Source organism: Prionailurus viverrinus, chromosome X, assembly GCF_022837055.1.
Source record: "Prionailurus viverrinus isolate Anna chromosome X, UM_Priviv_1.0, whole genome shotgun sequence".
NCBI lineage: Eukaryota > Metazoa > Chordata > Mammalia > Carnivora > Felidae > Prionailurus > Prionailurus viverrinus.
Window position 1 is genome coordinate 84,216,060 of NC_062579.1, and position 12,008 is coordinate 84,228,067.

Below are 12,008 nucleotides of genomic sequence, written 5' to 3' on the forward strand. Positions count from 1 at the left end.
TTTCTGGTCTGTGTCCATCTGAGTAGAACCGGGGTTTAGCTGTGTCTCCATGAGTCCAAACAAGCCTGACGGTTTAGTCTCTGAGCGGATAGAATTGGTATCATGGAGACTCAGCGGTATTCACGAGGAACGCGTTGCCCTGCATGCAGAAGGTATTGGCCTCTGTAAATGAAGTCAGCATGCACAGTTAGGAGAAGAGCACTCACCGTCTTGGTCGTTACCTGAGTCAGCTGGAGACTTGCTCCTGCGCATGGGGCCAGGGCTCTTAGCTGAACTCTTCTGAGGGGTTGGAGAGGCCTTTGGGCCAGCTGTGGCCGATGGGTTTCCCTTCATGACTCGGCATTCTGGTAAAAAAAAAAAAAAAAAAAAAAAGACACAGCTCAGTAAAGCCAGGGGAGGAACGGGGCTCAGCATATTACCAACTTCTGGAAACTGGAGTAACCACCACAGGCCAAAGTACCCAATGGCTCAGGACTACGGGGTGGTCCTCACCGTCTGTGGGAATGACGGCTCTGGGGAGGGGGGCATGGGAGAAACTTTCAAAAGTCATCTGGGCTAAGCCAGGTGTTTAAATCCCTGGATTATGGAAACAAGGGAAGGAGTTGAAGAGCAGGTTGGGCGGGTTATTAAATAGTCAACTCGATCATTTGTGGACAACGCAGAAGAGCACCTGTTGACCTAATTAATTAATTTCCTTGGAGAAGAGATTGACAGCCGAGAGGCTGCAGCCACACAGATGAAACATTCGTGAGTAATCTAAAGGAGAAAGGAGGAGCTACCATTTATTGTTCATTGCATGCCATGTATTATAATAGGCATATTAGGGATGTCATGCCATTTTATAAATAAGCACTCCTAACCACCACCGCCACCACCACCATCTTGCATTTATAGAACTCTTTCTTTTTTAAAAAAAAAAAATTTATTCATTTTTGAGAGAAGGAGCATGAGCAGGGGAGGGGCAGAGAGAAAGGGAGACAGAGGATCCAAAGCAGGCTCCGCACTAACAAGCAGCGAGCCCGATGCGGGGACTCGAACTCATGAACCGTGAGATCGTGACCTGAGCCGAAGTCAGACGCTCAATCGACTGAGCCACCCAGGCGCCCCTTTTTTTTTTTCAATGCACGTTATCATAAAACCCTATGCCGGCTTAATGAATATAAAGGAGCCAGCAGTGACCGTCACTCAGAGCTTACAGAAAGCTCTTGGGTGTATCAGGGAGTCTGCCAAATGTTTCTGCTACTTGCCTCAACCTCAGTCCGACACGTGTGGGGCACTTTTTCCATGCAGATCACTCAGCAGCCCTACTGTGGTAATTCTGGGCACGGATTGTGCTAATGCGTTAAGAGAATTACCATACTCACGTTGCTGACGAGACCGCAAAGAATATAAGCCTCTTGCTTAGGACCACAAAGCAAGAAACGAGCAGAGCGAGGGCTAGCAACCAAGTCTCCTAAGTCCCAGTCTAGTGCTCTTTCCGTTATGGATTTTCCAACCTTGTGCTGTGATGGTCAAAGTGGAACCACACAGCTAGGTAGAGGGCAGTCTTTTCTTTGGACACTCTCTGGTCACTTCCTACTTAAAGATTTATCAATTACCCAGAAAAAATTAGAGGATCTTTTCTGACAAACTGAGTGGTTTTTTGGAAATTGAGTTAAGCAGAAAGCTCATTTTTGTTTGTTCTATGTCTTGTTTTGGTTGATGGACTTTAGTGATCACTGTCCAGAGCTGGAGATGCAGAAGGTATAGGAAGTTGCATATGGCCTGGGGTTTGTTTAGCTATTTTATGGTCATTTGTCTCTTCTCAAAGTGAACACAGCAGAAATGCCACCTCTTTCAGGGTCCTTGTCACTTGAGCTGTTTGTTTTTCTCACCCCTCATAATTGGGAAATATGTTTTGAATGTGTCTTCCCATCAGGATCATTTCCTAACCCTGTTGCTGTATGAGCTAATCTGCCATTAACTTACACATGGAGCTTGGACTCAAGCAAAGGGAGGTGGGCAGATGTTCACCTCCTTCCTGAGATTAACAACCTCTGGAATCTTGAGTCACAGAGCAGGGGGAATGAGGCAGCAAGCCAGAAAGAGGGAAGAGGGGAAAGATTTGACACTAAGAACACAGTGGAAAATCTTTCTAAAATGGAACCATCAACATGAGCCAAGTAGCTGGAGGATGTTGACTACAAAAAAGTATACATATAATATCCAAGTTCTGACTCCAAATTTTCCTTCCCATAGTCTGAGTCTGATTGCACCCGTCATCCCATGTGACACAATATGTGGTTCGAGAAATCTGGTCACTTTTGGGGCAGGTAGTGAGTTTTGTTGAGTTTGGAGGCTGAGAATCTGGGACATCTAATCAACCTTTCGCTTAGTGACTCATGTATCCAAATATACAGGAGAAAGACTGACAGTATTTGCCCTCGAAGGTCCATGCATGGATGTTCTCTGGTCCATATGAACCCATGGAAATCCTAAGGGTTAGAAGGAGGGAAGATAAGAGAGCAATCATATCCAGTGGTTGTACGTACCATTTTCATCCAGAGAAAAGTCATCCTGAGCATAGCGAAATTTTTCAGGACCACAGGCAATAAACACATCGTCATCACCAAAGAAATCATGGAGACAGGTTACCTACGGAGAAAGCAGAGACATTGGATGGACATGTGATTATCTTGTGACAGTAAACATCATATCATGCTGGCAGGGGAAAAAAGCTTCAGGTCTGGGCCATCATCTTTAGCCCTCAGGGATCTCCATTTTTCAAGCCACCAGGCTCATAGTCTGCATCACAGCCCCTGGTGAGTAAAGATATACCAAATGCCATTGCCTTTCCATGTTTCATGTTTCATGCTTCCATTGCATTAAGAATAACTTCAAGACCATGTGGACATGATCCCTTTTAATAAAAGTTCACAAGCAGGGGCAGCTGGGTGGCCCAGTTGGTTAAGCGTCTGACTCTTGGTTCTGACTCAGGTCATGATCTCACAGTTCGTGTGTTCAAGCCCCATGCTTGGGATTCTTTCTCTCTGCCCCTTCCCTGCTTGGGTGCTCTCTCTCTCAAAATAAATAACGAAACTTAAAAAAATAGGTTCACAAGCAGATGGCCCTGCAAATGTTACCTTTTCTCAGAGGCTCAAACACAGAGTGCTCCTAGCCCGACTCTGGGGCCAAAGGTGTAAGCCAAGGCAGATGAGAAAGGTCGTCTGCAGCCTGAAGTAGATAGACTCTATGGCTGACCAAGATGTGGAAGCTCTTCTCGTTAACTTCATGAGTTTTGAAAGAAGGGCACCAGTTCTCAACTGATTTCCACCCATGAAAATTGGACTTTTGCTAAAAATGGACCAAGAACATGGAAGTGACCCAGAATACCATTCCTCCCTCAAGAACAAGAAGGGGAAAACTGTCCTGACCACTTAAAATTTAATCAAGAGCAATGAGTCCCCATAGGCTTGAGGCTCTGCTGGTAAAACCATGTTCCCAGGATCCTTCCCACCCTCTAGTGCCCTATGCATTGCTGTTTCTCCACAACAGAGAGATAGTCTCCCCAACCCTTTTCTGCGCAAAGAAATGAGGGTCCCTGGGAAAGTATGTTGCTCACTATAGTCTCCTCACTCCTCAGCTTCCTAATTACATCTGATAATTAGTCCAGCACACGAGGAAAATCCCAGGAGAAACCATAGAGTCAAAACATTCTTATCCCAATCCTTAGCTTGAAAGTGTTCAAAGCTTCTAATTGTTCTAAGCTAGCCATTCAAGCTGCCAGCGATGGCTTTCCAAAAGCACAGTGCTCACAAAGTAATAACAGCTTGCTGGGTGCGGAGAGCAATATTTCACATTTGAAAAAAATGTGCACATTAATACCATCACCCACCCCAACCCAGGTTCTATTCAGTCCTCATCTGCCTAGCCAAGATGATTGCAAGATTTACACAAAGTGAGAAATGCTTCAAGATTATCCCCATTGCATCAGCCTCCCAATCATCCAGGAGATGCCAAGATAAGGGAAGACTTGGAAGACTGCCAGGTTTGCTCCTATAAGCCTTTTCCCAGCCGTGGGTCCTGACCTCATCAAATAGGCCAACATCCTACAGCCCACTTGTCCCTCACCCATTCATTCCACACTCATGTAATGACAACTAGAGCTACCCCTAAATTGAATGTTTATTCTGTGACAGGCACCCTGCTAAGTACTTCTGAATCTTTCCTCTCATTTTACCCTCACAACAGATCCTAGAGGTAAATATTGTCATCGCTGTCTCACAGATGAGAAAACTGAGGCCCAGAGACAATAAGTAAATTACTTAGGTGGAAAGTGATGAAGCCAAACGAACACAGATCTATCGGACTCCAAAGCCTGTCCTTTTGGCCGCTCAGCAATACAAAACTCATGCACAGTTCAGGCACTGGGGAAACAAGGATGTTTAAGACATGGTTCACGACTCCATGGAGCTCACAACCTGACGTCCCAGACCTTGGCTCAATAAAAACTGGAGCCCCTAACTTTGATACATTGTGTGTCTCTGAATTGTTTATCCCCTGGCACCTCCTTGACCCTGAAGATCTCTGCCATGCCCTCATGTTCGATGCTGGCCCTGACCCTGACTTTAGTTTTGCTTATGAGTTAAGGAAGCCTCATCCTTGGGTGCCCCTCCACTAGTGGCCTCTAGGGTGTAGCACTTTGTTTCAAGACCTGCCTGTATTCTCATGAGTGCTCACCTGCTCCTTCCCTTTCAAGCACTAGTTTCCCGAATGTAACAGCCAAGTTTATCCCTCTCTCTGCATGTCCCCATGGTTTGTGGTAGAGTGCTTGCCGTAGAGTGAGAATTCAGCAGGGCTCTTTTTGTCTCAACCAAATGCAAAGAAAATAAGAAGGAGGCTTTGTAAGTTTACACAAATGCAGAAAAGTAGGAACAAAAAGGAAATTAATCTTGGCAAACAACAAGAACTAGCATTCAAAGGTTTTGAAAGGTAACACAAATACACAGATTTAGGAACAAGAAAGGAGCGATGATTGTGCATTCAGAAGTTCTTCTTTGCATAAATATGCTAATTGTTGGAAAACTTAGATGAAATGAATGATTTTAAAGGAAAATGTAAATAATGAGGTTGGCTCAAAAAGAAATCGAAAACCCCAACCAACTACTGGCCATGAAAATAATTTAGTAAACACTTCAAACATCAACCCTTCCCCAAAAGGCAGCAGAGCATTCATTTTGGAGGTGCTGGTGGAAATTGCTTCCCAAGAAGAAAAACCAAAAGCTCAAAAGCAGTCATTGCAGTGACACGCCATGATACCCTATTGTAGGACAACAAAGCCTTCACAGATTGCTCTGGGGGTTGCTGTTACAATGACCCACCCTCCTCCAACCCCAAGCCTTTTTGCCCCCACCCAGGCTTTGGGAAAAGCCTTTGGATAACCCCTCCTTCGGGGAGCTTCTGAGAAAGGCAAAGCCCCCCTATGCTTCTGACAAACTCACAATGGTGTGGCTGGCTTCAAAAACATTCATTTTGCAATCCAGCTGTTCAGCATCAGGTTTCTTGTGTGATCCCTCCCCACATTTTACTGGCTCCCAAATGTAGACAAGTTCACATTGTGCATGTGAATACCCAGCTTTCCCAAATGCCTTGGATACTGAGACACAACAGCCCTCCCTGCCTTTGTTACAGAGTTGGGAAAATAGAAAGCTCTCCGTCTTAAATATGAGGAACCCAAAGCACAGAGAGTCAAAGTGGCCCAAAGATACACAGATGGCTCATGGCAGAGTTGAGGCCAGCACTCAGGTGTCCTGATTCAATTCCGGACAGAGCAATTCAGTTGCCTGAGAGAACATGCTTTCGTAAAGCCCTGACGTCAAAGGCTCGTATACAAGCTGAACAGGAGAGTCCGCATGTGTCCTAATCAATGCCCGATATCCATTAGAACATTTTACTAGACTGAGAAAAGAAAACATCTATATGGGTCATACTTTGAATCTACAGACAAGAAAATTCCTATCCACTACTGTAACTGGCAATGGAGAATGTCGTGGAAATGGAGGACAAGGAGAAGGAGGGGAGGAGGAGAAAAAGAAGAAAAAGGGAGAAGGAAAAGAAGAAGGAGCAGGAGAAGAATGGAGCTCTCTTCCCAAATGAAGCTCAGCTCACACCTGCTTTTGCAAATTCCATGGAGGTAACGTGACAGAAAGTCCGCCTTAGCCTACGTTGCAAATGTATAATTTTGCAACTTGGATTTTTTAGATAACATTTCAGTCATGAGGTGGCATCAGAAGTGGTAAAAATAATAATCATTATGATACCACTTACAGCATCCCCAGAGATCAAGGGGCCAGCTGACATCAGCTTTTGTGTGAGTCACACTCGAGCCTTTAAGTCAGGGACGAGAGCACAAGATCATAATGCTTGTCTTTGTAATTAATGAACTGCCCGCACAAAATCAATAAAATCAACTCATATTAACATTGAACCATTAACTCAATGTTCTTCCTTTAAAAAAAAAACAACAGCAGATATATTAGCTGCGAATGGCAAATTCACTCCGTGGCTTGATTTAAGCTTAATTAAATTCTCCACATGTTACAGATGCTGGCGGTTAGTTCTTGTAGAGTAGACTCTACATTTCATGATCTAATTGTGCAGAGAGAAATGTTATCTCAGAAGCAAGGCCTTGTATATGTATGAGACTCGCTTTCAACATGCAAAATATTTTCACTGAAAGTTCAACTCCACTAATATTCATTCATGAAGCACTTAACTATGGCAAAGGAACTCTGTTAGAGATATAGTCGGTCACAATGAAAGGCTCCTGCTTTCAGAATTGCCAGCATAATAAGCGACTCAGAACTACACACATAATTGGAATACGAGGCAGACTGTTGTTAGCACTGTTACAGAGACACAAAGAGCTGGGGGAACACAGAAGACAAAGAGAACAATTCTAATCACGAGAAGTGGGAAGACTTCATAGAGAAGGTGACAAAGGCGAAGCCCACGAAGAATCTGGGTCTTGAGGGATGTGTGGGATATAGGTTGATGGAGATAGACGTAAAGGGGATTCCAGGTAACTGCACAAATAAAGGCAGGAACGTGTCTTTTCCTCTTTTTTTTTATATTTATTTATTTTGAGAGGGAGAGAAAGTAAGCACAAGCAGGGGAGGGGCAGAGAGAGAGGGGGGTGAGAGAATCCCAAGCAGGCTCCATGCTGTCAGCGCGGAGCCTGACACAGGGCTCCATCCCACGAACTGCAAGATCATGACCTGAGCCAAAATCAAGAGTCAGACACCCAACTGACTGAGCCACCCAGGCGCCCCGAAACACGTCTTTTCTTAATAGTCCTAGAAAGAAAGAACTGCATCTCATCAACTACAGTCACAGAGATTCTAAGTACAATTGCCTGGATCCATCCACCAGCCTTGCAGTTGCCTTCTAGTGAGATGCAGGGTGAAGAGAAGGGCAGAGAGTGTCTATGGGAAGAGGAGTGGCCCCAGTGGTGAAGAAGGGGGAATCTTGTGGCAACGAAGACAACCCACACTGATTTCCCAGTCTTGCCAACACTATATCCAGCCCATCGAGAGTGGCTGGCAAGCTTTGCAAAATGAGTTAATGAAAGATTCAGTAAGCCTTATGGATGCGGCTTCTTCTAAAAGTTACCGCCATTCGTATTCTGGAACATTTCCTGCCGGCAGCCCTGGTTGGGCTCCAGAGGCTGGCACAGGGTCGGCTTGGTGAGCTGAGACAATGCTTCTGAGACAACCCTGGCTTGCTTGCTTATCAACTTTGTTTTCCCGTACTTATCCTGAAGTCTTACTTGTGGCTTCTCATGACAACATTCTTGCCTGGGCAAACAGCTCCTTGGTTCTACAGTACCTCTCTTGGCACATGCATCACATGTTCAAGGTCTTGAACTTCCCTAAAATCTCTGGTGACAAAATAGCAATGCCACTTGCGTTTGTAAAATATTTTCACTGTTTTCAAAGTACCTCCACATCTATAGGGTCTTATGTTCTCTTCCACACCTCCAGTTCTCCAACCAGGTTTCCATCCCCCTCACTCGACCAAGGCTGCACTTGTCAAGGTCAACAATGACTTTCATCTTGTCAAATCCCCCTGTCATTTCTCCGGATTCATCTTACTCAACCGCCTAGCCAACACCGGACATAAGCTGAGCAAGTCCTCCTCCTTAAACACTTGTCCCTCTTCACTTCTGGAATCCCATAGCCTGCTGGATTTTCTCCTCCCTCAACCTCCTTTTCTAGATTCTCTTTTTCTTCCAGACCACTCCGTTTTTGAAAGCCCCAGTGCTCAGTTCTCAGACCTCCTCTCTTCTTCATTTCCATTTTATGTACTAGGTGACCATAGGCAGCCCCGAGGCTTTATATGCTTTCTATACACTGATAACTCACACAGAAACAAACATCCCTAAGCCCTTCTTATCACTGAACTCTAGACTCATATATTCAACTGCCTGCTTGATAGCTCCATGTGGTTATCTGATGGGCATCCCAAATTTAAATGTCTAAGATTAAACTCTTATTTCTCCCTCCCCTCCAAATGGTTCCACAATTCCCCTAGTTGCCCAAACCAGAAACTTATGACTCATTTGTTACTAGAAGTCACATTTTCCCTTCTCTGTTGTCACTGTTCTACATCAAGAACTAGGATAGTAGCCTCATAACCAGTCTGTTGGACGCACACGCCCACCGCCCCCTACACATACACTCGTACTGCTCTCCATACCGTGGTCACGGCTGTACTTCACCATTTTGTTTTAAATTAACTTGTTTATTTTGAGAGAGAGAGAACGTGTGCACACGTTTGAGCAGGGGAGGAGCAGAGAGAGAGGGAGAGAGAGAATCCCAAGCAGGCTCTGCACTGTCAGCGTAGAGCCCAAGGTGGGGCTCAAACTCCCAAACCATGAGATCATGACCTGAGCCAAAATCAAGAGTCGGGCTGAGCTTTAACCGACTGAGCCACCCAGGTGCCCCAGTACTTTGCAATTCTAATAAGGCAGTTCACTCCTCTGCTTAAAACCCTTCAGCCTGCCCACCATAGATAGAATAAACTCCAATTTTTTTTTTATCTTAGCTCCACAGTATCCAATCTTTTATGCTACACATGCTAGCTGGCTCCAGTCAGACTCTGCCTTCTTTCTGCAACTCAAACACATCAAGACCTTTCCTGCTTCAGGGCCTTCAAGCTTGCAGTTCCCTCTACCTAGAGGATAGAATACCTTCCCAGATATTCATGGGGCTAGCTGCCCCTTCACAATCAAATCTAAACCATCACATAAATTTAAGTCTGTGCGGCCCTCAAATTACATGCCATTGTTGCTTAGAATCGTAGTTCTTTTAGGGGTGCCTGGGTGGCTCAGTCGGTTGAGCATCCGCATCTTGACTTCAGCTCAGGTCATGATCTCATGGTTGGTGAGTTCGAGCACCTCATTGGGCTCTCTGCTGTCGGCATAGAGCCAGCTTCATATCCTCTGTCTCACTCTCTCTCTGCCCCTCTCCCATGGGCTCTCTCTCTCAAAAATAAATGAATAAAACCAGGCACCGTTAGACCTTCCCACTCTCTTTTGTGTCTCAACCTCACCTTTATATTTTATATCTTCTTATCTCTCGGTGCCCCATTCTGGAAAAAAAAATTTTTTTTCTATCTTCTTATCTCTCAGTGCTCCATTCTGGAAAAAAAAAAATCTGCAGATCTGCTGATCACTCTTTATTCAGATGTGTTTCATTTGCTGTTTAGTCCACTCATTGAATTCTATTTCATTTCCCCCCACATTTGCCTGGTCATAACTGATAATTGCTTTTGCTTATGCCATTTTGATTACATGTTTTGTTTCTTTAGACAAGCCATCTGGAGTTGTTTTATGTCCTGTATCTGATTAATTCTAGTGTCTGAAATCCTTGGAAATCCAAATCTGTTGTTTGTGCTAACTCTCCCTTGTGGCGGCTTATTTTCTTGTATGTTTGATATATATAAATATTGTGAGCTCCTATTCGATTGAGCTAATTCTTGGGGAATCCTGCGTGGTCTAGGTTGGGGATCCTTTCCTCCCCAAAAGGCGTGGATTTGCTTCTGCCTTGTGCCGGGAGGCATTAACAACGTGTGGCTACCTTTACTCAGCTGTGCTTTCCCTTGTGACAGGAGTATAAATTTGAACTCCAGACCTGTGTTAGAACACGCTTTGCCCTGCAAATTCTCAAGGGAATGTTTGCAGTAGCAGCAGCCGGGGCAGCAGTAAGACTATGTTCCTGTTTATTCTGTTTCCCCCCCGGGAGTCATGACAGAAACAAACAAGTTTCCAGGTAAGTTTTCTGGTGCGTCTGCTTTTTAGGGTCTTGGCCTAATGTGGAGACTGCAGCTTCCGGTGTCTCGCTTTTCCAGGACCTTGTGTGCCCTTGCATTTCTGTTAATATCCCAAGTGCTGGGCTCCAGTTATGGGGCTTTTCCTTACTGCCTGCTGGTTCTTTGTCTCTTTCCTGCTTTTCCTTTCTGCAAACTTACAAACGCATTTAAAAATGTTTGTCTGGGGCGCCTGGGTGGCTCATTCAGTAAAGCTTCCGACTTTGGCTCGGGTCATGATCTCGGGGTTCAAGGGTTCGAGCCCCGCGTCAGGCTCTGTGCTGACAGCTGGGAGCCTGCAGCCTGCTTCCGATTCTGTGTGTGTGTCTCTCTCTCTTTGCCTCTCCTCTGCTCGCTCTGTCTCTCTCTCTCTCAAAAATAAACATTAAAAATACATACATACATACATACATGCATACATACATAAAATGTCTGCTGCGGTTTCCTCAAAAAGCTAAACATAGATTTGCCATATAATTGGGTTCCTGGACCCACTTTCGATGTGTGGTGGTGGGGGTAGACATGGGGTTCCTCCACCTCCCCAATAAGCAGTGCTCTGACATTTGCAGAATGTCTTACGATTCAACTCAATTCTGAAACTATTAGGAGATAAGGTCAGATTCCACAGTTAAGGGTTCAATCCTAAAATATCCTCGCTCCCCACACCAGATGCCAGTCACAAACCCAGGGTGTTGTGTTACCTGTGCTTCTTATGCTATAAATCACAGGTTACACTTTTCCAAATTTGGGTAAATAGGGCAGACTTGCTTCGGGTCCTTTAATGCTGGAGGATAAGCCAGGGGACCCTTTGGCCCTCCTAACCTTTGGGAGTGCTGTATTAAAACCTTTGTTTTAACCCTATAAATGTCGTTTTACTCGTCCTACTTTTTAAAAAATGTTTTATTTTTGAGAGAGAAAGAGAAAGAGAAAGCATGAACGGGGGAAGGGCAGGGAGAAAGAGAGAGAGACAGAGGATCCAAAGGGAGCTTTGCTCTGCTCTGACAGCAGACAGCCGGATGAGGGGGCTTGAACTCACAAACCACGAGATCATGACCTGAGCTGAGGTTGGACGCTTAATCGACTGAGCCACCCAGGCTCCCCTCATCCCACTTTTAAATAGCCATCTAAAGATTTCCACCCTGCAGGACGAACCCTATGACTCTTTCTTTTCTGTTTTTTCTCCCATTGATATTTGCCTTATTTCCCTTATATCTCAGGACAGCACTCCCCTCCTTATTCACAAGGGATACATTCAAAGACCTTCCCAGTGGATGCCTGAAGCCGTGGGTGGTGCGAAGCCCTATATATATATATATATATATATATATATACACACACACATATATATAGGGCTATATATATATATATACTATATTCTTCCTATGCATACCTGTATATAGTTTAATTTATAAATTAGGCACAGTAAGAAATTAACCACCATAGCTAATAATAAAATAAAACAATTATAATAAGATACTGTAATAAAAGCTATATAAATGTGGTCTCCCTCAAAATGTCTTATGGTACCCCACTCACCCTTCCTCTGTTTGCAGTGATGTGAGATGATAACATGCCTACAGGATAAGATGAAGTGAGGTCATAGGCATCGTGATGTAGCATTAGGTAACTACTGACCTTCTCATGATTCATCAGAAGGAGAT

At 44.6% G+C, this 12,008-nt stretch overlaps 1 protein-coding gene across 1 annotated transcript in view; it reads right to left on the reverse strand.

The window, feature by feature from the left end:
* Positions 1 to 12,008, reverse strand: part of DCX (doublecortin) — a 97,678-nt gene that overhangs the window by 19,416 nt on the left and 66,254 nt on the right. The window contains exons 4-5 of the mRNA XM_047843281.1: positions 2,532 to 2,634; positions 222 to 344 (exon numbers count right to left, since the gene is read on the reverse strand). Coding sequence (XP_047699237.1) covers positions 222 to 344; positions 2,532 to 2,634 — 226 coding nt within the window. The remainder of the gene's footprint in view (positions 1 to 221; positions 345 to 2,531; positions 2,635 to 12,008) is intronic.